Source organism: Poecilia formosa, unplaced genomic scaffold (genome assembly GCF_000485575.1).
Source record: "Poecilia formosa unplaced genomic scaffold, Poecilia_formosa-5.1.2 Scaffold37, whole genome shotgun sequence".
Taxonomy (NCBI): Eukaryota; Metazoa; Chordata; class Actinopteri; order Cyprinodontiformes; family Poeciliidae; genus Poecilia; species Poecilia formosa.
The window spans coordinates 2,519,178-2,545,553 of NW_006799976.1; the positions used below are offsets into that span (position 1 = coordinate 2,519,178).

At 41.2% G+C, this 26,376-nt stretch overlaps 3 protein-coding genes across 11 annotated transcripts in view; 1 reads left to right on the forward strand and 2 right to left on the reverse strand.

Moving 5' to 3' along the window:
* The window catches only part of fryl (furry homolog, like), a 60,011-nt gene extending 40,783 nt beyond the window's left edge, over nucleotides 1-19,228 (forward strand). For 3 of the 9 annotated variants that reach the window (XM_016670710.1, XM_016670713.1, XM_016670712.1), the window contains 14 exons: nucleotides 537-611; nucleotides 769-945; nucleotides 1,146-1,154; nucleotides 2,093-2,293; nucleotides 4,670-4,870; nucleotides 8,965-9,371; nucleotides 11,313-11,520; nucleotides 11,611-11,760; nucleotides 11,873-11,971; nucleotides 13,607-13,675; nucleotides 14,695-14,712; nucleotides 15,398-15,508; nucleotides 16,910-17,103; nucleotides 18,075-19,228. In XM_016670710.1, coding sequence (XP_016526196.1) covers nucleotides 537-611; nucleotides 769-945; nucleotides 1,146-1,154; nucleotides 2,093-2,293; nucleotides 4,670-4,870; nucleotides 8,965-9,371; nucleotides 11,313-11,520; nucleotides 11,611-11,760; nucleotides 11,873-11,971; nucleotides 13,607-13,675; nucleotides 14,695-14,712; nucleotides 15,398-15,508; nucleotides 16,910-17,103; nucleotides 18,075-18,315 — 2,160 coding nt within the window. In that variant the 3' untranslated portion in view covers nucleotides 18,316-19,228. The remainder of the gene's footprint in view (nucleotides 1-536; nucleotides 612-768; nucleotides 946-1,145; nucleotides 1,155-2,092; nucleotides 2,294-4,669; nucleotides 4,871-8,964; nucleotides 9,372-11,312; nucleotides 11,521-11,610; nucleotides 11,761-11,872; nucleotides 11,972-13,606; nucleotides 13,676-14,694; nucleotides 14,713-15,397; nucleotides 15,509-16,909; nucleotides 17,104-18,074) is intronic. The other 6 variants (XM_007550710.2, XM_007550713.2, XM_007550714.2 and 3 more) reach the window with 3 other exon arrangements.
* A 379-nt stretch (nucleotides 19,229-19,607) lies between these two features.
* Nucleotides 19,608-21,302, reverse strand: zar1 (zygote arrest 1). Its single transcript, XM_007550709.2, has 4 exons — nucleotides 20,564-21,302; nucleotides 20,152-20,244; nucleotides 20,005-20,079; nucleotides 19,608-19,934 (listed from the first exon to the last, which is right to left on the reverse strand). Exons 1-4 carry the CDS (start codon nucleotides 21,254-21,256, stop codon nucleotides 19,791-19,793), a joined length of 1,005 nt encoding a protein of 334 aa, XP_007550771.1. The 5' UTR covers nucleotides 21,257-21,302; the 3' UTR covers nucleotides 19,608-19,790.
* A 660-nt stretch (nucleotides 21,303-21,962) lies between these two features.
* Nucleotides 21,963-25,607, reverse strand: slc10a4 (solute carrier family 10 member 4). The gene is made up of 3 exons (XM_007550789.2): nucleotides 24,780-25,607; nucleotides 24,359-24,569; nucleotides 21,963-22,834 (listed from the first exon to the last, which is right to left on the reverse strand). The coding sequence occupies exons 1-3, from the start codon at nucleotides 25,286-25,288 to the stop codon at nucleotides 22,310-22,312; spliced, it is 1,245 nt and encodes a 414-aa protein (XP_007550851.1). The 5' UTR covers nucleotides 25,289-25,607; the 3' UTR covers nucleotides 21,963-22,309.
* Between the last annotated feature and the right edge of the window lie 769 nt (nucleotides 25,608-26,376).

The window sequence follows — 26,376 nt, forward strand, 5'->3', positions numbered from 1 at the left end:
ACAAGATAATTAATGAACTGACCTTTTCATAGGACATCCTACTCTCCAGTATTCACTGTTAGCTCGGTTAGCATTAAATGCTTTGAACTGGGTCTGCAACTAGCCATTATTTTAACACATTTGTGGCTCATTCAGTGGATTATTCATTTCACCACTTAAGTTTATTTTATACAATATTAGAAATACATTTAAAAATGCAAATAGACAATCCAATTCCTTTTTTTAAATCGGAAAATAAATGTCATTGCATATTGGATTTGTACAGCTTTGATTTAATTTCTACTCTTAAGATGGTGACCTTTTTTCAAGTCTGTATTCCCCAGTTAATGATTAATCAATAACTAAATTGGATGATGATTATCTCAATAAATAATCTGATTAATCGTTTTATCCCTACATCAAACTACAGTCTTTGTTTATATTCCCTGGAAGATGGCAACCTTCACCTTAACTCTGAGATTTCTGTGACCAGGATGAAGTCATGGAGAGCTTATTAAGTTTATTGTTTTCTAATCTTTCATGTGTTTCTATTACAGAGAAGAACCAGAGAGAGGCTGATGAATGTCTTGTCTCTATGTGGTCCGGAGTCCGGCATTCCCAAAAATCCATCTGTAAGACTCCTCTCCTACTCTGTGAACTCAAAGTCTCTTATAAACCCTGCTGATGTAACCTGCTGCTCGGTCACTTTGATGGAAATTAACTTTTTTTAAAGTTATTTTAAGGGTGTAGAAATTTTGTATTGACAACAAAAACCTTTTATTCTCGCAGGTGGTTTTCTCATCCAATGAGGATCTGGACTCTGCGGACCAGCAGACCAGCCTCATCCCCACAGTGGAGGAGGTGGTCCGAGAGGAGGAGATTCAGGGCGAAGACACGGGCAGCGAGCAGCAGTTTGGTGTCTTTAAGGACTTTGACTTCCTGGACGTGGAGCTGGAGGATGCCGAGGTGGGTTTACGTTCAGAGCGTCTGATTGTTGCAGATTCAGAAGCTAACAGTGGGTGGAAAATATCGTTACTTTCAGTTATCTGCCCTGCCGTTGCTCTCTTCTTGTCAGACTTGAATTAGTTGTGACGAATGAGCAAAATTGTTTTCCAGCAGTCGTAAGTCTACTAACATTCATATTCTTTTTCCTCTCTTGCTACAAGGAGTTGCAGGTATGTCTCTGGGCCCAAAAGTTAATTCATTCCTCCCCCGCCCCCCATCCTGCTGTTCTCCCTGTGTCGCCATCCAATTAAGTGCTGTTGGACGTTTTGACTTGAAGACTTTCCCCTGTGATTGTGGACATTTTTTTTATAGCTTTAGATCTTAGCATGATATTTCATCCCAAAAATGTGGAGAAAAACCTACGCCACCCACTCACTCACGCATGTGACCTTTTGATGTTTTGATTTCAGTTGGTCTTTTTATTTTTTTATTTTGAGATTTAGGGTGTTTTCACACCTGATAGTCCGGTAGAATCGGTATAAGTGGGGATCAGTATTGCAGCATCTCTCACGTTTTTAGCTGAAGGAAGGTTGTGAAAGCGCCACCTCTTACCTGCGGTGATGCTGCACCAAAAGCCACTGAGGGAAACGATATAAAAACCTCAGAAGAAGACCAGCGCAACTTCCTGCTTCACAAAATCTAAACAAAAATGTCTTTGGTAAGACAAATGTGAGTCTGCGCTGGACTCACATTTATTTTGGTTGTATTTACCCAGAATTCCCTGCGGCATAGTCCACTTCCTGCTTTTGGAGTGGTCTCCAGTCCATTTGCTTTCACATATGCATTTGAACCAGAGTTCACTTCAACCAAACTTAAACCTGGGTTTATATATGGAGATGGAGAGTTCACCTTTTTTTGGTTCACATCAGAGTTCAGTTGCGCGTTCACACCTCCCCAAACAAACCGAACTCTCTAGGCAAACAAACTAGAAGTCTATTGAAAGTAACTGGTGTGAAAGCACCCTTCTTTTTTTTATTTTTTTTTAGAACACTAAGTGGTGAAATGTCTGCTTTGTGTCTTTCTTATCTCCTAAATTATTATTCCTCCCATCCCAAACCTTCCCTTTTGCGCACTCCGTCTCACTGCTGTCGGCCTGCTTGTCCTGCAGGGGGAGAGCATGGACAACTTCAACTGGGGGGTGCGCCGCCGCTCCCTGGAGAGCATGGACAAAGGGGACACACCGTCTTTGCAGGAGTGCCAGTACGCTGGCAGCACGCCGAGCCTCAACCTCACCAACCACGAGGACACGGACGAGTCATCGGAGGAGGAGGTACTGAGCGCTAGCCAGATTCTCACCCGCTCCAGCCTTGTAAGTCTCACTCCGACCAGGGTCCGCACACACACACGCACACACACCTCCCCCCACCCAATCTACCATGGCCTCTCACACAGCCCGCTGGCATGGTGTGTGCGTGTGTGTGTGTGCGCGCGCATACTAAGCTGGACCTGCTGCCTGCTTCTTTGCTGGTGGTGGTAGTTGCCTCCTTTAAGTCTCAGCCCAGTCCTTTCACCTCTGACTAAAAGGGAAATTGTGTATTTAAATGTAAAGTCAGTAGAAATATATAGTATAGAAATGAGTTATCGGTAAGTACAGTGAGTTGATATTTTTTTGCACACTCTACTAAAGTATAAAATCCTAGTTTTTTCCAAACCTGCATGGTCCGTTTTTTGCAACTTTCTAACAATTCTCCAGCTCGTTTCTAACTCCCCTTGCAAGCTTAAAATCCCCTGTAAGATAACCGAAATGCCTGAAGTCATTCTGGAAGGGGCTTGTTCTCTCTCTCCTCCTCTGCTCCTCTTGATAATGCATGGTGAGAGAATGAGCTTTTGCTTTTCATTTTGAACATGCGACTCCCAAAGAGACATAAGTCGTCCAGTTTTTACACTTGAAGTGCATGCAGCATTTACACTACCTTCAATAAGTATTCACACCCCTTGGAGTTTTTTCACATTTTGTCATCAGGATTTCATTGACAGACCAACAAAAAGTTGTGCAGAAGTGACAGTAGGAGTGTTTCATTGCAAAAATGTTGTATTGCTATTGTGGCAACGATAAAAATGATGATTAAAAGAAAACTATTTTTTGTTACTTTTTTAGGTAACTGTATGACTGTGATGACAAGACACAGCACTCTTAGCACCACAAACACAAATACTGCTTTTGAAAAACACACTCATTTGAAATACTCTTCTTTAGGACGTCATTTACTTAAAGAAGTTTGATTTATATCACTAAATTGCACACAATAGCTAATTTTTTTTGTTCATACTTTCAAATTTACGTAGGAGAAAAACATTTTCTCCTATGTTTTTGTGCAACAAACATAGGAGAAAATAGGAAAAAATAAAATTTGAGGGAATACTGTCGGTGTTGTACAAAAGTATAACACTGACAGAACGATAAACCAGTTTATCGTCCCAATAAACTGATACAATAAATCAGTTTCTTGTCAGAAGAAATTTTTCACAATAAACTATGCTATAAATTCCCACCCCTAATTTTCAGTAGTTAATCGTTGTAGGGGAAAACATTAAGAAAATTAACAGTATGTTGGGGTTTGTCAATGTAACGATGTAAATGTTACTGGTATTTGTGTCATTCCGTTGCAAAAATTCAGTGTAGAATTTACTGCATGCAAAAAAAAAACAAAAAACGAAGGTCTGCATTTATTTATTTATTTTTTAAAATGCTACTTTGTGTTTGTCTGTCACTTGGAATTTCAGTAGAAAATATTTTGGTTTTGTAGTTGTAACTTGATAGAAAGTGGAAAAAGTCCAAGGGGCTGTTGTAAGGCAATATGAAGCCAGTCAATAAAGTTAGATTGCTAATAGCATGATTATTTTTTGGAATAGCCTGAAGTAATTTTAAGATTCAGGATCGGAGAATTCAAGACTAAAATTACTAAACTTCTCTTTCTTGTTATTGATACTGAGGTCATGTTATTGGTTTAATACTTTGTGAAGGTTTGCAAATTTTTTTATTTTAAATCTACTAAACTAAGGAAAGAAGAGATTTTGTTGTCTTCGATTGAACACAATCAAAAATATTTGCATAAAATGAACCTTTTTAGGGAAAGATCAAGTGCACTGCAAAAAAACACAAAATCTTACCAAGTACATTTCCTAGTGCTAACAACGTCTTGGTGCACTTGAAAACTAAAAGTAACTTTTCAGCAAGACATGGAAGCCAATAATTCCTTAATATTGATAAAAAGAACTACACAAGTGAAATAATCTGCCAGTGGAACAAGGCATCTTTCCCATATCATAAGTGAAATAATTTGTAAACTAGCACTTTTTCATCAATATTAAGGAATTATTGACTTAAAACAAGCTCCTGTTACTTGTATGTCAGTTTGCTCTTATTTAAAGTGTACAAATATATTTGGCGTAGAAGCTAGAAATGCACTGATCCAATAAACAGCAACATTTTAAGTCAATCAGTGCTGCTTTTCTGTATTAGATCGGTATCGATGCTAAACCTCAGATATCAGTATCGGTATCAGAAGTGAAAAAAGCAGATCGGTGCACCCCTATTAGAAACCAGACCAAAAATACCTGGTAAGATTTTGTGGGTTTTTTCAGATTAGATAACATAATCGGCTGCGGTTTAACTATATTCTCGTGTGTTTACGTCCATAATAATCCGCGCTGAAACCTGTCGCGTCTCGTCTCTGTTTTCCAGCTGAACAGCGACTCGGCGACGGACGACACTGCGTCCAACCATGTGGACTCGCTGCAGCAGTCTCAGGAATCGTCCAGCAGCGCCATGACCGAAGAGGCCACCGTCCTGCCCTCCCTGCCCTCCCTCCCCTCCCTCCCCCGACTGGATAGCCCCAGTTTGGAGATGGCCCACTCAGACAGCACCAGCAGCCAGCTGCCTGAGGTGCGATCAATCGGGAGAAGCAATAAACTGTGGTGCTCGGGTACTTTTTAGCTTGCCTTTCTTTTCCTTCTCCGCTTCTGTCTGCCTTTTGCTCTATTTCTTGTCTTGTCGGTTATTTAGCGGGGAAAAAAGAGAAAACATTTTAGGGATACGTTTCTTTTTTTTTTTTTTTTTTTTTTTGATGGGTCGGTTCTGCGACTTGCTATCGGGTTCAAACATTTTTAGCTGCTTAATTCCCCTCTGTGGCCCCTTCTCTTGGTTGCTTTGCTCTGGGTGTGGGTGCTGGAGGCTGGTTCTTTAGCTCTTGTGCTTTTACTATGTGATTTTTGGGAAGAGATGAAAGCAAACACTCACCTCAGGCCAGCTGTTACTGCTCAACCCCAATAACCATTCCAACTAAATCCTCCGTTTAAAAAACTTGTGAAAACGACCCGAGGTCCATTCTCTTCATCAGAAGCATGTGTGAGTATAAGTCCTTTTTAAGTGGTGTGTTGAATTTTAAAAGTGCACTAAGTTGAAAATCAGTCAGAGGTGCTCTAGCCAATTTAAACCTCTTCCATTTGCTACTTTTTTTAACACGGCATAAATTGTCTTATGCTACTAACTGCTACTGACTTTAATCACTAACATTGCTGAGATGTTATGATGATGTCATTTGTTTGGGGAATATTTTACTTTGAGTGCATTAACACTGAATTATCTTGAACTTATTCTTGTCATGGATAATGGTTTGCTTGTATGTGTGTAAGTGTTCTTGGTTTACTTGCATTTAAGCCACTTTATTGGGGCTTTTCTCACCGCATACACTGCCACCTACTGGCCTACCAGTGTAGACGAAGGAAGACAAACGTTTCAAGCATTTGGCCAGTATCTCTGCTTTTTGATGGCATATTAAGGCTGATGCAGTTATAAAAAAAAGGAGTAGATTTCTGACAAAAAATGTCAAAATTTTTTAGGTAAGCAAAAATGATTGTACATACTGTTAATCTCATTTACTGAAAAAAGACATTTTAGCACAGTATTTTCTAGTAATTATTGTGGTTTGATAAAACTGCAATATTTTCAAATTCTCCAGTTTTTCTGGCAATTCCTCAATCTCTGCTTCTAGAGCCCCACAAACATGAAATCTATGTCAGAAATAAAACATAACTGTCATCAATTATACCTACATACAGTATTGTCATTTAGTTGTACAATTTTACAGTTAAATGACAAACGATAAGAGCATTCAATTATATTTTCTAATATGTTGATATCTGTTGATGGAGGGTAGACCATGGACATGTTGACAGACCATCACAGGCAAAGACTAATATATCTAAAAAAAATTAAAAGTATGTCAGGAGAAAATTATAATTTATTTGTCTATGTGAACATCACTGTTTATGTTTTGAAATGAAATTTTTATATATATCGGCACCATAACATTCTTCAAAATGATTTAGTAAGAAGTAGTTTTGGTTTTAAATTGTAATATATTGTTTTTGTTGTGCCAAAATAGTGAAGCCAATCTAAATTAATATGGTAAGAAGCTGCTGATGTCTATTCCACCTCTCAGGAAAGAAAAAATAAAATATACCATGTCTATATCTGAAGGTAATGATGCTAAATCAGGGTGGAATAAATCATGTGAAAGTTTAGGATTGCTGTATTTAAGGTTTTGAATCATTACATTCATTCACTTATTGTCTTCTTGTTTAGTCCCATGAACGGTACGTCTTTCTCTTTGTGGGAATGGCTTTTAAAATACAGGGGGCAGCAGTGAGTCTGAAGGATCAAGATAAAGATCTGAGTCAACAGTTCAAGTCATTTAACTAAATTATATAAAATTGGAAAATATAGGGATGCTGTAGTTGAACCGATGCTTTTACTTTTGTTTTAAGACTGCGTGGAGACCTTCATACAATCTTCTCTTTACCGTCTAAAACTTAAATGCTGCATTAAACAAAAACCGTTACCAGTTATGTTACAGGCATAGAGAAACTAAACGTATAATAGCTAAATAATTTAGCAAACATTTGCAGCAGTCTGAAAAGTTCTTTGCAGTGATTTTTGATTACGATAATTTTCCGATTATATTGTGCCGCCCTAATGTTGACCACTACATTGGTCATGTGAAAAACTCCTTGGAAAATCCATGTTTAAAGTATTAAAAAATATGCACCTAGTTATAATGTTCACATCTTAAGATGATGGAAAGCACAAAAAACATCCAGTGAGGTGTTATTTGGCGCATGAAGGGCTAAAGTCGAGCGTGTCTCCGTTTATGCTCGAATGCTTCAGCAAGTGTTTCTACCCTTCAGGGATTGTGCTCTACAAGCTTTACTCCTTTTTGCCAAGGATCTCAATATCATCCCAAGGTCCCCCCACTCCCCCCAGCCCCGTCTCGTTTCACCCCCAGCTCTTAGTATAATGAGCCCCTGATAAAACCATCAATACTCTTACTCGTTCCTTCCTGGACGACCATGAACGCCGCTAAAAGCTTTCCATAATATAGATGAGGTCCCTGTGACGTGCTGGGCGGCCTGCCACATGCCGTTTTCTTAATGCATCAGACTTTTAAATGAAGCTAGAAGAGTTGAAGCTCTCTGAGTCAGAACTCGTCCTCCTTCATGTGGAGCAACATAGATCTTTACTCCAGTCATGCTGCGCACAATTGACTCCAGTCACAAATATAATGAATTTAGATTCGATTCATGATTTCATAAAAGGATTTGGACTTTCACACCAATGACTTATGACTTCACTCAGGCTTGAATGCTTGATGTGGAAAAGATCTGATGTCTTAAACCAAACAGGAAGTGTGCTGAAAATTAAAACCTTGGAGATGTGCTCCACACACAATCCTGTCCGCTGAACCATTACTTCCTCCTCTTGATGCGCTAACAAGCAGGTTCCATCTACTGTGCAATCTCGAGTTTTCTTAACAAATTTGGGAAAAGAAGAAGTATGCATCAGAAATGCACCATAATGTTGAGGCACTTTCAGTATTATTTAAAATTCACACAGAAGCAAATTTCTCAGATTCTGAATTGCGATTCTGGAGAAAGTGACATAAATGTTGGTAGCAGCTGTAACAAACCTTATTTACAGGATCCCAGAGTTGCCATAAATATGTGACCATCATATTGGGTGATGGACTCAGTGCAAAATGTTTTAAGGCAGAAGGTAACCTTGATGTTTTCATTAGAAAACTAAACGTTGGTCATTATTGGGTCTTTCAGCAGGATATTAATTCTAGCCCTTTGGCCAAATCAACATGTCTAAGTCCCCAGACTTAACCTGTTTAGTTTTCTTACACAAAAACGGGGATGAGCCAAAGAAGGAGAGAGGTCCAAGTCCCCTCTATCCGTTTCTCTCAATCAATTTTTGTAGCACAAGAAGTTGTTCTTTTCTGTTAGCAAAAGTAATTGGACAGAGTTACCAGAGAGTGTACCAATCAAGGTGGCCCCAGTCATTTAGTTTAAAAAAAACAAAAAACAATGTTTCTTAACTTGGAAATTTTATTTTGTCGAATCTTACACATCTTCACCAGGTATAATAACAATAGTAATTGTTGCTATATGTGCTGCTGTTTACTGGTCCATCCACGGGAATCACATACGGATACAAAACACGAAGCTGAGATTAAATTTTCTGCTTGTAGAAATTTGCTAGATGTGCTTGGAGACGATATTTTCTCCAACACCAAGTCTGGGATCTTTCCATGTTGGCCACCATTTTCATGTCACATGTTACCTAGTTAAGACAGTTCCATTATTTTACTAATAGAAAATCAACCTGTAGCTTAAAGTTTTAGCAATCAATTTTAGTCAGAATGTCATACAAACTATATTTAATAGCATCCAGTCACAATTTTGGTCTTGGAGAATAACAAAAAAAAAAAAAAAAACATGAGATGGTGGAGCTTGTATGCTAACCTTCTAAATGGGATTTTTAAAATACCTACACTAATGACATAAACAGTGTGTGCATGTAAACTGGTTGTAGTTTTACGACACGACGCAAAGCGACCAGTACTTCATGACGACACAGTAAATAAACTTGCTTGGTAAGCTGCAACTGAAGTGCCTCCATGTTGCTTTGCGTTGCAGGACGCTGTTAGCATGACTGCAGCAGATGAGCTGAGCAGCAGCGTGAGTGAGGACACGGGCTTTTGCAGCGTCCCCCCCCTGCCGTCCGATGCGCCCGAGCTGTGCGACCTCCCTGACCCGCAGGACCCCCAGTACTCCCAGGACGCCCAGGAGACCCAGGACCCTCACGAGGACCTGGACCCGGCTCCCCCTCCTCCGCCGGCCATCGACACGCCGCCGGGGTCGTTCTGTGAGGAGGATTGCCAGACCGTGCTGCCGCTGTGCATCCCCTCCACGCCGGATCCCAAGCCGGATCCAGACCCGGACAGCACCTGTGGCTCTTTGTGGGAAGAGGACGTGACGAAGGCCCTGAAGGAGCTGGATGAGCGCTGCGAGGAAGAGGAGGCAGACTTCTCTGGCATGTCTAGGTACATAATATTTTGAATAAGGTTAGAGTTTTTGGATTGATGCTTTGCTCTCATTCTCTTTCTAATTTCCTCTCTGATTATTGTGAATAAAGGCTGATAGTGACACAAAAAACTGTGAAAAATTAACATAAAATTTGCTTTACTCATTCTGGTGTAAGTCATTTATACCAGAAGGAAGCAGTTAAGGAGCAGTTCCTGTAAAACCTAATTAATATTTTTAAAATAAAGGCAATAATATGAATAAAGTCACGTTTTAAACCCTCTGTACAATCTTATATGAGAGATTGAGGTGTTGTGTATATTGCCTTTAAAGTACAGTACAACGTAAACCACTCATCTTTTATTTAGCAAGAGTTTTTCAACGTTCTTATTGCTGATAGAAAATTATTGACACCCAAATTAATGGGCCTTGTTTTGTTTTTTTTATTTTTTATTTTTAAACAAAGAAACGATGCTTATGTTTGTGATCTACAGATGCTTTTTCTACTGAAGACAAGTAGTTTATTTTTGTCCAGTTAAATTAAATTATTTTTCACATTTTTTTCTCACATAATAATAATAATAATAATAATAATGAAAAAAGGTAATTTTAAATATTTCTTCAACTTTACAAATTAGGCCTTTGTGTTAAAAATGTTAGGAAGCCTTTTTTAGCTGGTTTTAAGCTGGCATATACATACTGGTACCACGGTGTACTTCAAAATACTTCAACAGCTGTGAGCATTTCTGCCATAAGGAAACTCTATGTTGGTTTTAGATTGTAGTTTATTGCTTGTTACCACGGCAGGCAGGCTAGTGAAGCTAGTATATGAATTTTTGTTGCAGCTTGAATGAACTGTGGTCATATCTCAACATGTCGTAGAAAACATAGTTTCCTTAACGTAGCTTGAGTCGTCCTTTTTCAGGAACCACATCCACACTGAAGAGTGTTGGTGCATTCTCTGATTGGCTGGAGATTTAATTTTTCAGTTTGTGGGATCAGCTGAAGAATTGTGCATGCAAAATGGAAAAAAACAACAAATACCCATTTGTATAGTATAATCAGGTAAAAGATGAAACAGTGCAGTGGAAAACATCTTTTTGGCAGTAGTTCAGCCTGGCGCACGCTGGCTCCCGTCCATTCTCCTTATGAAGCTGGGCCAATTTTAGCTGAAGGACATTTTTAAAGAGATAGAAACCGCACCGAAGCAATAACAGCCAGGTTGAACAAATAGTTGCTAACTTCGCCTCTTACTAACATATTATAAAACTGCAGCTCTTTTACTTAGCTGAGGTAGGCTTCTGCAGTTAAATGTGCGATATGGATTTATGAGTTGGAGGGAGGAAGATAAAACCATCTCCAGCAACATTCCACTAGTGTGCAACCGGGAGCTGGGACTGCGTGCAGAAGTGTGTGTGCATGTGTGTGTGTGTGTGTGTGTAGGTGCTTAGCTTGTATAGAGCACTCTGCAGTCCTGTGTGGGATGAGAGTGCTGTGCGCTTGTGCCGTTAGCAGTTGCAGCACAGTCAGGCTACAGACGAGGGGGAGAGGACCGAGGAGGGGGGGGCAGAGATGAGAAGCGTTAGTTGGGGGTGAGGATGAGGACAGAGACCGTGTCCGTCGCAGCGCTCGGCAGTGCAGGCTTCAGATATCTATATTCCGTCTGCTTCTTCAGGCTCTTTGGTCCGTCAGGCCTGTGAGTACCTATATGTGAGAGGTTTGCGTGATGCTAAAATGCTAAAATGCTAATCTCTAGTGTTGTTATGCAAGTCCCGCTGCGTAACGTGGGCACGCTTCTCTGAGAAAAACAGCAGCGAGGTTGTTTACTTGCTGTGAAAGCAAGCGTGTGCACATGCGTGTATATGTGTGTGTGTGCGTGTGCGCATGTTTACATTTGCCCTTCAGTGAAGGAGTGTGGAGCATGTCGGAGCGCAGCTCATTGGCTCCTCTGTGTGTTTCAGTCAAGATGAAGGTGACGCAGACGGCTTCCCAGAGATCCAGGCCTCTCCGCCCCCTTCGCCCTTCCTCTCAGCCATCCTGGCGGCGTTCCAGCCCGTCGCCTATGACAACGAGGAGGACGCTTGGCGTTGCCATGTCAACCAGATGTTGTCGGACACGGACGGCTCCTCTGCTGTTTACACTTTCCATGTGTTCTCTCGACTATTTGAGGTAAATCCGTCAACGTTTGTTTTGTTTTGTTTTTTTTGTCTGCATGTTTAGGAGAACTAATAGTTTCTCCTTCTGATTCTCGGTGAACAGAATATCCAGAGGAAGTTTGGTTCCATCACACATTCATCCGTCCGCTTTTTGGGGGAGAGGCTCCAGCGAATGGGCAATCAGTTCCTCAGCTCGCTCGAGGTCATGACGTCTCACTCACAGTGCCCCACTGTGCTCCTGGACGCAGAGACTGTGAGTCTGATCCTGTTGGCTGCCTGCATTTCTTTAAGAAAAATAAAAGTCATTACTTGTTGCTCCTAAATAGATGCATCTAATCTGTTGTGTTTGTGTGATGCTGTTCTAGCTGGTCTCTTGTGGACTTTTGGAGACTCTGAAGTTCAGTGTGCTGGAGCTGCAGGAGCATCTGGACACATACAACGCCAAGAGGGAAGCTGCAGAGCTCGTAAGTTCCTGTGTCGTTCGCTGCTTTTATAATCCACCAGCAGGGCCGGATGTACAGGGATGTGGGCCCCCGTGCTGGAGCCAGTTTTGGCCCCCATATCCACTAAGGAAAAATCATTTTACTAGTGCAAAATTACAGTACAGCAATGGGTAGTCTTATACAATAGATGCATGATATGTTTAATATGTCTCCTAGCTAATAACTCCATGTTGTTCCCAAAGAAATCAACTATAGTTTCAAACTTTTCAAATACTTAGTATTTAGATTAAAATTCCCAAAATATTACAACTCACCAAATTTGCACCTATGAGTTTTATATATTTAGTACAGGGTTTCCTCTATGTGTAACCGTCACACCATCAGAGTGAAGTTTTTTTGTTGTTGTTTTTTAATATATATATATATACTAAAACAATGGAAAGCATATGAGACAGATATAAATACACACATATATATAGCCTATAGTTTTGCACTTATACTAATCATAAAGAATTTAAATATAAAGAAACGTGAATACTTACATTATTTTGAAAAACCAACAACCGGCGACTCCTGCCTGTCTGGCTGCGAATCCGGCTACTGAACGCTGCGCCGCTCTCAAGAGTGAAGTAAAACTAGTGACCACAGTCCGACGTAGGAGGAGAGAAAAGGCAAAAGAAAAAGACCTAAGGAAGGACAAGTTGAATTCATTTTTAGTTGAAGCCTTCAAACACAACCCTAATGCTAATGATTGTTGCATTTGGATGACAGCAACATAGTTAATATCGCTAATAAACTACGTTTCCTTTAAGGAAAATCCTAGAGGAAAAAAACATGAAGTACAAAGATGGCAAAACACATATTTAAAAAAAATAAATCTTTGGCCACCCACACAAAATGGTTGCCCTGGGCTACTGCCCAAATAAGTCCACCGACAAAGCTTCCCCATTCTCTTTGAAGACTGCTTCACATCTGCACTTTCAGCTGCTGTATCGCAGTGTGTGTGAGCGAGCAACAGAGAGAGAGAAAGAGAAATAAACTGCATCACAATCTCAGCTCAAGAGAGACGAGCTTCAAAAACATATTAAAATTCTTCTATATCTCTGCGATCGCACCACGGGCAGCAAGGAGAACACAAAGACATATAGCTGATGCAGGAAAAAGATAAAGTCCAGCCTCTCATATGGGGACAAATCAGTGGTGGGTTCGAGTACGTTCTGCTGCCGTCTGCATCATCCTGCTCTGAGGGATAAAAATAACTCTGAGCTTGCCTAAATCAGTTAGAGGAGGCCAGACAGGAAAACGCTGTGAGGGGTGGGAGAGGCGAAGCAATGGGGAGGGGACAAAAGAGAAATGAGATTTCCAAGGCTTCTGGGATGCAAAACGCTAATCGAATAAGACGGCAATGTTCCCTGTAGGGCCAGATACCATCCAACGCTCAGGAACAGATTATCTTTAATTCGCTAAGTACAACGTTCTTATTAAATCTTTAGCTTTATCCAACCCATGTGGTTCACAAACACTGATGCAAATGCATATTTCTAAAAACACTTTGCAATGCTCCTTTTTCCACTGGGCTTTCCCTCTCCTTCTTTTAAGCTCGTTTTATTTTCTCCATGTGTTTCCTCTCACGTCTGTGTCCTTTCAACCCCGCAGTGGCTGGAAAACTGCAGGAAAACATTTGGGGACAAAGACAGCAGCCAGCGACCAAACACTCACACTCAGGTAGGAACCGACGCTCACCTGTCTGCTAGCTTGTTTGGCTCCGTAGGTTTCCCTCCGAACGGACAGACCCTTGCTAAAAGGTTTCACGCCTCCAGAGTATGACACTGCCACCACTATGCTTCACTGTAGGGATGGCATGTCCAGGATGATGTGCAGTCTTAGTTTTTCCACCACTCAAAAGATTTTAGTCCTTTTTTTTTATATATATATTGGAAATACAATAAAAGATGCAAATAAAATAATTTTAAATAAGACTAGAACAGCATTCCTTTAGTAAATCTAAAACCTTTTCCACTATTATTTGTACATATTTTTAGTACAGTTTTGGCTTAATTACTGCTCTGAATATGGGGTGGATTTTTTTCGGCAGATTGACTTTTTTAAGTCTGTAAACCCCCAGATAACGATTAATCGATTGCTAAATTAGTTTACAATTGTTTCAGTAATCAATTAATCACGATTAATCCGATTAATTGTTTCAGCCCTGATGTTGACTTACAAACAACCTAGTTTGTGGAGTAGCTTGTTTACATTTTTTGTGTGTCTTGTTTACTTGGCTGGTTGTCGATTAATCGTTTCGGCCTTGAACAAATGCTCTGACTTTTGGTGTTGCATTGAGGCGAAATCTGGTGTGAATATCTTGGCAAGGCACTGGTCCCTTCAAAGTCGTGTATTCTCACATTTCATCCAAACTTATTTACAGTTTCACTGCTCCTTCCTCTGTTCAGCCACTTGTGCAGCAAATCTTTTCTCTCACTCTCTACACACGCTGTTTTGTTGTTGTTTTTTTCTTTTGCCTTTTATCGATCAAGTTTCTGTTAAGTCAGCTCACATGTTTCCGGCCTTCTTTGCGCCGCGTGCAGGGAAGATGACGAAGCGCCGCTCCTTGGCCTTCAGGTCGCCATGTCTAAGCTGTCATGTTTAAAGCTCACTAATTCTTGGTCTTTCTCTCCTTGTTGTTTGTGTGTGTGTGTGTGTGTGTTTACGTGTGTGTGTGACCTGCTCACCTTCTTGCTTAGCAAATGGAAAATCTAGCAGTAAGTGGTTCTCTTGTTATAGACTTCAATAACGACGCCACCCGGACAAAACACTGACCATCTCATCGCTCTGCTCCCGCCCACCTCTGTGTCTCAATCTTTGTTTCTGCTTTGATTTCATTTTTTGTCATGTAACCCAATTCAACCTCATGTCGGCCCAATCAAAACGTTCTGCTCTTCTGTTTTGAGTCGTAATGTTGACAGTCAGATCAGCCCTGCTGTTTGTTTTTGTGCTGTGTGCTATCATCATTTGCACATGTTCAGTATTTATGTAGGTGATTTCTTGTCTAAAAAATACGCTTAAGCTATCATTTTGTTTCGTTTCATTTTGCATGTACATTTTTTTTTACCCCATTCCTGTTTCTGTTCAAATCCTGTTTCTTTTTTTTTTTTCCATCCATGCTTCTCAGGTTGAGATTGTAGTTGGGTCATTCATCTTGTCTCATAGTCAGGTTCATGCCATGTGGTGACAAAACTGATTTCATCAGTGACCATAATCGTAGCTTCCTCGCTTCTTCCTCTGTGGCCCAAACTGAATGAAACTTTTGCACTGCCCCATGTTAACCGTTTTCATTTCCTCCCGCATATCTAACCCAGGTTGACAATTAATTTGACAATGTGACGATCAGAGTAACGCCGGCGCAGACTGTGCTGAAACGTGTTCCTTTCGCATCTGTCTCCGCAGGAGCTGGAGTTGTGTCGGCGACTCTACAAGCTGCACTTTCAGCTGCTTCTGCTGTTCCAGGCCTACTGCAAGCTCATCAGCAGAGTGGACACCATGAAGCGAGAGGCAGAGGTGAGGGGGGTGTGGGGGTAATCGGGGATTGCTGAACTCTCACCATGGCAACAAGCCTCAATCGAGATTAAACAATTTACCAGCCAGCTGCAAGATTAAGTTATGAACCGTTGATAATGTGGACAATTTTTAAATTTATTTATTTATTTATTTATTTTTTACCTTTTGGAGCGTTCAACAACTGACATAAAATCTGAATTTCCAGCTTCAGAATGAGATAATCTGAAGAGCTTCAGACAGAAGTTAGGTTAAATAAATATTAGTCAAAGCAACCGTTCCTTTGGGTTCAGCAGAAGGTGTAAGAACATGTGGTTTGTTTAAAAGGGAGAAACAAGATGCAACTCACTTTAAAGTTAATAGAAATAAAAAAATAAGAAGATTGGACTTGACTAGCTTTGTTGCTTCAAACACTCAAACGTTTGCTTTTTAAAGTTTTATAACCCCTTTTGGCAGTTTAGTTTTTTTTTGTGTTAATACTACTTTGAGTTGATTATAGGTTAAAAAAAAGACAGAAAGTCAGGGTTTCCCCTGGTGTTTTATAAGCCTGGCGGGCCACCAGGCCTTACTTGTGCCCCCACCAGGCTAAGCATTGCTTATTTATTTAAGTCTTGTTAAAATGTTTCCATTTTTTAAGACTTTATTGTTGATGGTCAGGTATTAAACTTCCAATCTTTCAATAACACATTATTATCAAGTGATATTTTCAAATTTCCTGTCAACTTTAAACATTTTTAACTCAAAAAGACACCAGGCTTAGCAAGTTTTCTGTGTTTCCTTGGAAAGTCAACAATTTATAAAGGGGAATATCTACAGGATATTAACCAGAATCTTTTTTTTTGTTCTTGTTTTTAAATGTAAAACAACTTAAAATTAATTTGATTAGTTCAGTTTATCCATATGTCAGAAAGTTTGATTTATCAACTGCAACAAGTCAGTTCAAAGAGTTTTATATCATAAAAACACAAAACTCAACAGTTGAAACATTACATTATAATTTCCCCAATTATTTCTAATTTAGTTTATTCCGTTAGAGAAACTAAAACAAAATGCAGATTTGTTTTTAGTTGGATTTATCTTTTTTCATAGCAACACTTGACACCATGTGGCCATTAGCTGTTTACCTGCAGTGCATTCTGGTCTCAGGCCGTGTAAATAATTGTCACCACATCTGCATCGCAGTTGATCCCTACCTGGCCTAAATTACGATCAAATCCTAATCAGATTTTGCTACTTGGTGTAATTAGATCACTGCCATCACAGATCGATGAGAGCCACCTAATCCAGTTAATATGTACTTCAGGTTTATTTAGCTGACCTCCCAGCTTTATGTTGCACATGTTATTTAACGCTATGATGCAACGATAAGTGAGGGTTTCGGGTTTTTTTCTGTCTGTTTCCAAGGTGACCAACATGTCCGAGGAACTCACCATCCTGGAGAGCTGCCTGATCGAGGCAGAAACAGGAAATGATAACCAGGAGGATGTGTGCATGTCAGACAATGCCCAGACCAACACCGAGACGGCAATCCAGTCACTAATAGAAACGCTGAGAGCCAGAGACTTCAGCTCCGCTCTGACGCAGGTCAAAATATTCAGGTGGGTTCAACACAGAAGCACCAGCTAAACACTCCTCTCTGCTAATATAAGTTCATCACTTAAGGCAAAAAAAATTTGGGTTTTTTTTAACCCCCATTTCTCTGGTGTATTATGATGTACTACATTTTGTCACATTACAACCAATCTAAGTTGTTGGGATTTTATGTGATGAATAAAATCAAAGTAGTGCAAAGGATTTATAATGTTTCTTCTTATGAATAAAAATCTGAAAAGTGTAACACCCTTTGGGAGCCACATTGGACTTAATACTTTGTAGAACTGCTTTTTGCTAAAATTATAGCTGCACATTTTTGTCTCCACCATCAAGACATTTTAAAGAAAAGTGACTAAAAATCAAGCTCAGACAGATTGAATGACTGATTCTGAATGTTTTAAAGAGGAATAAATACGCCACCTTTTTCAGAATTGTGTATATTTATTAAGAACAAAAAAAAATACTTTGCATTCTTTTACTGTCCTATTTAAAATTGCACACTATCTTTCTGGATCTGTCATGCAAAATCCCGATAAACTACAGAAAAGTTTGTGGTTTTAACTTGACAAAGTGTGAAACAAAGGATTCCCTGCAGACATGCAAACATAAATTATCATTGACAAACAGCAGTATATTAATATGTAGTCTGAAATCAGGTCACTTTGGCTTTATTTTCCTGATGTTTTGGTAGTCTTTGATCTTTTTTTTTCACAATATTTGACATTCATCTCTTAGGCTCAGTCTCAGTTTTGGAATTAACTAAATGTTTATCACTAACTTGCACAGCTTAAGATGCAAGTGAAAAGACTAAGATCAAATGGAAAAAACACATTCAGCCAAGAATTAAATTATTTAACTTGGGCCCAAAAAAAATTAAGTTAATTAAAATTTGAATCATTGGACTGCAATAACATGAGAAAAGCTCTTTTCCGTTACCGACGTTTATCTAACGATCCCCTCTTTGGTTCGTCTTCAGGTCTTTGTGGCCTAACGACATCTTCGGGAACGAGACGGACAACGCCGTTCAGACCCTCCTGCACATCTACTTCCGCCACCAAACGCTGGGCCAGACGGGCTGCTTGGCGGTGGTGGGCCCCAGCAGGGACCTGTCTCAGGCCAGCACCCGCCTCATGGAGCTCAACCTGCAGATCCGCGAGGCTCTGAGTCAGGCTCAGGCATGCCAGCTTCACACGACCACATTCAGCACCGGACTTTAAACCGAACCGGAAAGGACCGAACCGAAATCAGCCCCACTATAGAGAGTTGTGGGAGCGGGGGACAAGAGAGATTATACATACAAAGGGCTAAAGGATGTGTGGGAAGTAACTGTGACTCTTCATGCATTAGCGTTACCTGTATGAATGCTTAAAGCTCATAGCTTTTTCCAGACTAAGCCAATTTGCAAAATTCAGTTGCAATAAGTCATGTGATGGTGTGTCTGGTGAAGATTGGACCCAGTGGGATATTTTATTTTACCCCTTTTTTTTTTTTTTGCCTGATCTGACCGGGAGGAGCCTGTCGCACTGAGCGCTGGCCTCCTCCGGTTCCGGTGTCGAAGCGCGTACGACGGTCCGTGTTAAGGACACACCATCAAGTCTCAGACGCAAACTCAGAAGAATCTTGTTTATATAAAAAAAAAGGAAAAAAAAGTTTTCAAATGCATGCTTGAAAGTGAGAAAGCACTGCAAGAATATTTTTTTGAGAAATGTATTTTTTATTAGAGCTAACATCTTAGGTTGTAAATGTTAGGATATTTAACATGTGATCCTGTGGGGAAAACCCCCTGCCTTCAGGGAGTGTATAAAGAGGAATATGTTTGATTGCTCCGAGAGATGAGTTTCCTTCAGCAGGTCTTCACGCAAAACTCACTCTTTAACCAAATAAGTAGATGCCTTTAGACTCTTGACTGTGTGATATATATTGGGAGATGCTCATACACAAATGCATTTAATTGCACACAAAAGTGCAGACTCGCTACAGCTTATAATGAAAGCATAACTTATTGTACTCTGTATATATTTTAGAAAGTGTATAGTGTAAAACCAGTATTTTCCCCCCCTTGTAATTTTGTGTAATGCACTGTTCATCCCAAATGGGATGTATGTATAAAGCTAACATAAGAAAAGCTCACAGCAGGTTTGAGTCACTAAGCTGTTATTCTGAACTTCATAGGCTCATCTTGGATGGTGGCAGCCATTTTTTTTGGCTTCAGTTTCAAGCTACATCAATATGCATTCCTTCACAGGTTGTGCTCTGGATTTTCATTTGATCACATGTTCATCCTTCCATACTTCTCTCGGGACTAATGCTTGTACAGTTCAACTCATTCCTCGTTATTTTGGATGCAGATCCACTTTAATTTTCCCTCCACATACCAGCCTTCTCTGGATAACTAAGACTTGATTCCTACAGGACATCTTTAGTCATCTTCTTGGAGCACATGCCCAAACCGCTGCTGACCAATGAAAGACCACTTAATGCAAAAATAAAATATTTTAAACATCCAAAATGCAAGATAGCCATTTATTACGTTCGAGGCATGATGTGCTTACAGAGTCAACAAAACATGCATGGGGGAAAAAAAAAAGTTTTGAAACATCAAAAATTTGTGCTTTGCATTCAAGAGGCCTTTTGAGTCGTAGACCACTAGCAGGGCATGCGCAGATGCGTTTAGGGTTTTAGTCAAACAGACTCAGATGATGTATTTAAAGCTGAATGTGCTGTCGCAGGAGAGCCGCTTGCCTTTGCATCTGCCACACAAGTCCTGTCTGTGGGGCCGTTTGGGGTCAACGTGCCGCTGCGTCAGGGCACAGGAGCAGCGGGCTTTGTTGCAAGTCTGGAGAACAAGAGATTCATGAGAATGAGTTGCAAGAAGGCAGATGTGAAGAAGCAGGGATGCAACTTACGTGGCATGTTATGTCTTCCACACGGTATGGGTTGAAGCCCTTCTGGCATTTCCTACAGAACTGTTTGAAGTAAACCTAGAAAAGAGTAGACCCATTTACGCCAAATCTATATTCAGTGATTCACTGATCTCTTGTGAAGTTACTCACCTTGTTTGTGCCCTGAACGCACCATACATAAGCACTTTCCCATCGCAGATTGCATTCTCTGCAGTGATAATATCCGTACTTCTGTTCCAGGAACTAATTAAGCAGAAAGGCAAATTAGACAATTACTCACCGGAATACACGACTGATCTGTGCATAGAGTTTATCCAGTTAAAAGTGAAAGGTTTATTTTTTAGACAGCATCTTTGAAAAACTTCAATTCTAACTAGTGTTCAGAGAATATATTGTTGGCATTTCGTTGCCGCTTTACAGCGGTAAACAGTACAGGTGGTACACTGCGATGAGAGAAAAGAAATATTCAAAAGTGCAATTGGGGCTGGAGTTGCTTAAATTGCGGTTCATTTCAGTTTCTCCTGAAATCTTAGGTAAAGCCACCGCACGCGCCTCGACTCACCTGGAAGCGCACGCGGGCCTTGCCCTTTGATTCTTCTGCGACAGGTGGCGCGAGCTCACCCTTCACCTGCGGCTGTAATTTAAACTTGTGGCTTGGTTCAGGAGACTTTGCGGTCTTCCCATCCTCACCAGCTTCACCGTTCTCCTCCTCCGCCGCCGCCGTCCCCTCGGTGCCCTCTCCCGGGTCGCCGTGGAGCTCTACGGTCGTCGTCGCCTCAGAGGAAGCATCCTTGTTGTTATTTTCGTCCACAAGGAATGACGTGACGCTCCGGTAAGCTATGGGGGAGTACACGGCTAGGGTTCGGGGATAACGAACCCCACCTGTTGCCTTTGGGCTGCTGGGCGTGGCGGGTTCCTGCCTCTTCCTGCGCTGGAAGTCCCGCTTCATGGTTTGCAGGGTCCGCGGGCCGATGGCGCACTGCACCGAGGCGTCCTTCTTCGGGTTGACCTGCACCGCCACATCCTTGGTGTTGGCCTTCCGGAGCCTCGGGGTGAGTTTGGGGTTGATTTGGGACAAGATGGATTTCAACTGGGCGCGCTGGTGGTTGTTGAACGCATCAGAGTTGTCGCCGTAGTGGGAGAAATAACCTTTATATTTCCACCCCGCGGCTCTGGGCCGGGTGTACCTGCCCACATAAGGGTTGTAAGATGAATAGAAGTATCTGTCGACTGGCTCTTCACCATATGTTGCCATTTTTTTTTCTTTGCTCAACCGGGCCAGTCTGCGTGTTGTAACTATTTAAATAGATTGGACAGCGAGAACCCGCCATCAGGCCTGATTGGGTTCAGCTGTAGAGCTTCTGCTCAGATATTAAACATGAGACTTTTCATGTCTACGGTGTGTTTTAGGTAATGAAAGACTAGATATGTTGGCTAAGGAGGCTGTTAAAAAAAGTAAATTGATATTTGTCTAAATATAGTTCTCTTCGGCATAAGTAGAGTTTGAAAGAAAGTAAAAAGTTACGAAAAATGGGATAGGATAATGAAATAAAAGGGAAACATTTAGACAGGATGCAACATTGATGTTATAAAAATTAGAGGGATAAATAGAAGGGATTAGATAAGTATAAATAAAATAAGAACTGGCCAGTTTTTTTAACTGCATTGTTTTTAAGGTGGAGAAACATTTTACTGGTTTATGTAATTGGTTTAATATTAGTTGCACAAAATGTGTGTCAAAGAATATTATTGAGGAAGTAAAAAAGGTCTATAATAGGGAACTCAAATTAGAAAATGTGATTGCTCAGTTGAATAGTAATGCAGGGAAATGAAATCTATGTTGTTTTCTGAAAAGTACCGGACTCTTTAAGAGAATTGGAGGAAAGAAAATTATGAGTAGCAAAATCCAAGAGATGACAGTAGTGCAATATTGATGGATGTAAAAACAAAAGAAAAACAAGTCGACTACATATAGATCTTTAATTGCTTTATACAGTAATGTACAGATACAGCTTGGCACAGGCTTGGTTGCACGTTTTGATATGTTCTTTAAATCATCACTTACACACGGTCATAAATCTTTGTAAATTTTTTTTTTTTTTTTACTCCACAGGGAACAGCAGTGTTGTTTCATTTTAAAAGGCAACAGTGATTAACTTGAATGAATTAAGCTCATGACATAAAGCACCCCACATCAATCTTTCACATTCATCTCCCTGTTTGTTTGTTTTTAATGAACGACGGCAATCAAAATGTTCTGGTCTCATCTCCTAAGAGCAGCAGCAAAGAAATGTCAATTCCTAAAGTATTAAACAGGAGTGGGGTCAGGAGGGCAGGGCTCCAGCACGATTGTGTTCGGGTCGCTCACTGTCACAGCACCATAAGACGGCTCAAGGTCCTCGTCACGGAACCTCTGATACGTTATGTCTGATACGCCGCCGTCCATCATGGGGTCTGATTTACGCAGAACCTCCTTCCTGTACAGCTTGTAGGCCAGGATGAAGATGCCGGCCTCGGCTGCCTGGAAGAGCGCGTACAGCAGGGGGAACATGTACATCCCACCCATCAGCTGAGGAGGGAAGGCCAGCTTCAGGATGGCGGTGCACAGCTGCACGTTCTGACACCCCGTCTCCAGGGAGACAGACCTGCGGCTGTTGGGGGGCAGGTCGAACAGCACGGCCAGGCCGTAGCCCGCGGCGTACCCGCACAGAGGCATCAGGACGGCCACCACGTACACGGAGGGAGGGATGGTGGAGAGCAGCTCCGGCCCCAGCATCACCCCTGTCAGGACGAACAGCATCACCAGGGTGACCAGGAGAGACCAAAGGGAAGCCTGAGGACAGAGGGTCGCTGGATCAGAAAGACTGAGGCAACTTTTTATTTAGTAAAATGTTGTTTTTCACATTTTGCTCCATACGGCCATGATATTAAGTCCATTCTATTGGGATTTTATCAGATAGACCAACATAAAATGGTGCATACCTGTTAGGGCTGGACAATAAATCAATAATGATAAATATCATGACAGAGACGTGACCAATATGTATGCATAATGTGTCTGATGGAATATTGTTACCTTCCTAAAAAAGAAAATGGCCTAAGTTATTTTTTTATCAAAAGTGATTTTTGGCTGAATCGCCTTTTGGCGAGAAAGAGGTGGAGTTTTCTTTCCTTTTTTCTTTCTATTTTTTATGACTTCGACCATTATTTTAGGAAGGTGACCAATCATTTTACTCATCTCTGATCCAGACTCACACAGCATTCTGGGGAATGTAGGCAGAGGAAAGTCTTTAGCTGTTAGCTAAGCAAGGTTGGTGGAATCAACTAACTTTCTTGCTCTTTGGTTGCCTAGCAGCAACCCTTTGAGTAACTTGCACAGAAGCAGTTTCAGAGTTAGCCACGTCTGTTTGCAACCAGTCTAGCAGTATTTCAGATATTTAAAACAAAAGAAAACCTAATTGATAATTTTTGATATGGACTGATATGAAACGTTTATATTGTGATATGATTTCTAGACACATCATCATCCAGCCCTAATAACTGTGAAGTGGTAGGAAAAGTGTACATTCTCTGCAAAAAAAAAAAAAAAAAAAAAAATGAAAAATGCAGCATTAATTTTTTATTTTATTATTCTCAATACTTTCTAGAAAGCTTTTGGAGTTTCTATATCTACCAGCTTTGTAGAAAGTGGCATTTGAGTTCATTCTCATTTGCAGAATAGCTCCTGAGATGGGGAGTTTACATGAACATAATTTTTGCCACTGATTCTCAAATTGATTCAGGTCTGGGCTTTAACTGGACCATTCTAACACATGAAAATGTTTTGATCCAAACGATTCCATTGTCGTTTTAGAGGAAAGGGAACTGCACAAAAAAACTTTTCAGGTGTGCATCTCTAAAAAAATTTTTTAATTATGCCTTAGTTCACAGCCATACATCACTTTGTGTTGGTCTGTCACATAAATTCCCAACAATATGTAGTGAAGTTTTTGGCTGTAGCGTTCAGGGTTGAAGGATATTTTGGGTAGGGCATCGTTTGTTGAGGATCTCTGATCTGTTTTGGTTTAATAAAAACTCACATCGCATCCCAAGCTGGGCTGCATCAGTGCAAAGACGCCTCCTTCGTGTGAGACTTGTATCAGAAGGGACAGGGAGGAGCTCTCCCTGACTCAGTGTCTCTGATGTCACCGTCCCCTCACACCTCCCATCCCAGCCTCTAATGATGAGCGCTGAAAATTTACGCAGTGCGTCTTTGCGCAAAGTTGGTCTCCACAAACCCCACAGCAAAGCCCCTATGGTATTTCCAATGGAAAAGTCAAATATATTTAAAAACTAAAGTAACTGGAGCAGACATTACCTTTAAAACAATGTCGGCCACGCGTGTGTGGCGATATCTCAGCATAACACCCAAACCAATGGGGATGAGGGTGCTGCACAGGGTCAGGATGATGGCCCCGAAGGGCAGCAGGTTAACCACGGGCGTGTTGATCCAGGCCCGACTGTAGATCCAGAGGCAGAGGGGCATCAGGACCAGCGCTAGCAGGGTGGAGGATATGGTCATGATGATGCTGGGGAGAGCAGAGGACAGAAGCACAGTTGTTACAGAAAGCTGGGCGCGGTTTGTGAATCACTGTACAGACATGCAAAAATTACTTCAGGTCAGACTTAGAGCGTAACGTTATTTGTTCTCACCTATTCTGTGCGTAAATGTAAGAAAGACGCGTTCTGATGCGCGCTGTGAACTCTTCTGCACATTTGGGTGAGCACACGGGACCTACCTGAGGTTCATCTCTCCGTGGACTAGCAGAGACATGATGTTTGACAAGTTCCCACCAGGACAGCAGCCACACAAGAGGACCGCCATCGCTGCCACATCATCCAGAGAAAAGGCTAAAGCCAGAAGAAAAGCCACCAGGGGCATGATGACAAACTGACACACCAGAGCCAGCAACACCCCGATGGGTCTACGGATATGTTCCTCGAGCTGGCTCACCTCCACGGTGCAGCCCAGGCCCAGCATGGTGAAGCAGAGAACCAGTCCGACGAACACATTGATGCCGTGGCTGAGTGGGGAGTCCCAGAAGGCAGGCACCAGGTGTGGAGGTTCCGTCTGGGGAGAGGTCATAAATCCAAGCCCCGCGTCAGTCCTGAGTGCGCCGCCTTCCAGGAGCATGGCACCACCGGGCGCTAAAAATCCCTCCGAAACGAGCTGCGAATCCACGGTTTGCTTCAAAGTGGACGAGGTAAAGTCCGTGAAGGCAGCTGCCTGCGCGCTGGAGTTCTCCATGGCGCAACAGGAGGATCAAGTATCTCCACGGTCGCGTTGTGCGCCTGCTGGTGTCCGCGCGTAAAATGAGTCCCCTAGCGGCACGCGGTCACCAATAAGAAGCTGATTCAAAGCCGGAGGGGATGTGACGGTACCGATGGTGTTAAAGCGACTCACAGTCAGCCCGGTGCCACCGATGGGTCCCAAAGGACGGGAGTCTGAAGCTTCAGCTGCAGAGGTTGAAGCACTAACAGCCAGATTTGTGTTCCTGCTTTATACATCCACAAAAAAGAGAAAAACTGCCGCTCTGCCAGTTATCTTGGGGTTTGTTTTTATGCGAATGACGCACGGCTCTCTTGAACTTTATTGCGCAAGTAGCTTGCAAGATTTGACTATAATTTTTTTTCCCCCAAAATCAAATCAAGCTATCCTTTTCTATTTGTTTTTCATTTTGTTTCAGCTCTTAATTTAATTCTGGTAAAGTCTCGTGACCATTGTCTTGAATTTTGCAAGTTTTTAACCTGTACAGCTGTGAAAAAAAAGTGAGAAAACTGCATGGATTTCATTACAATTTGGTAACAAAGACACACATGGAAGCTCTGGTGGTCAATCTGAATAGCCAGATTTAATCATTGAAGTCTATTAGCAATCTGTTAAGCAAAATTTTATATGGAAGCTTGTCAAAAATCATCCCAGGATTTATACATGCGAGCTGATCTGCTCAACTCTTGTACTTACTGTGACAAACAGAACATACTTAGCTTTTTGTTCTTTCAGTGTGCATTTTAAAACTTTGTACTTGGGAAATCCTGCTGTGGAAATCCACACCTCACCATCTAACTGTGTTTTTGTTGCTTTTTTATATTTGGTAGTAGGACAAAATAAACACCTTGTACAATTAATCTTTGTACAACTCAAATATGGAAGAATGTGTTTTTCTGTTTCTGGTTCAAATAGTGATTTATATAAAAAAATATTCTCTCTCTCGTACTGCACCAGAGTAAGAATCTTTTACAAGACAAATGTTATTTCCTTCCCAGAAATTAACCCTTTGATTTCTCCAATCTATTTTTAGCCATTATTAAAGTCCATTAGCAGTTTAGCACTGA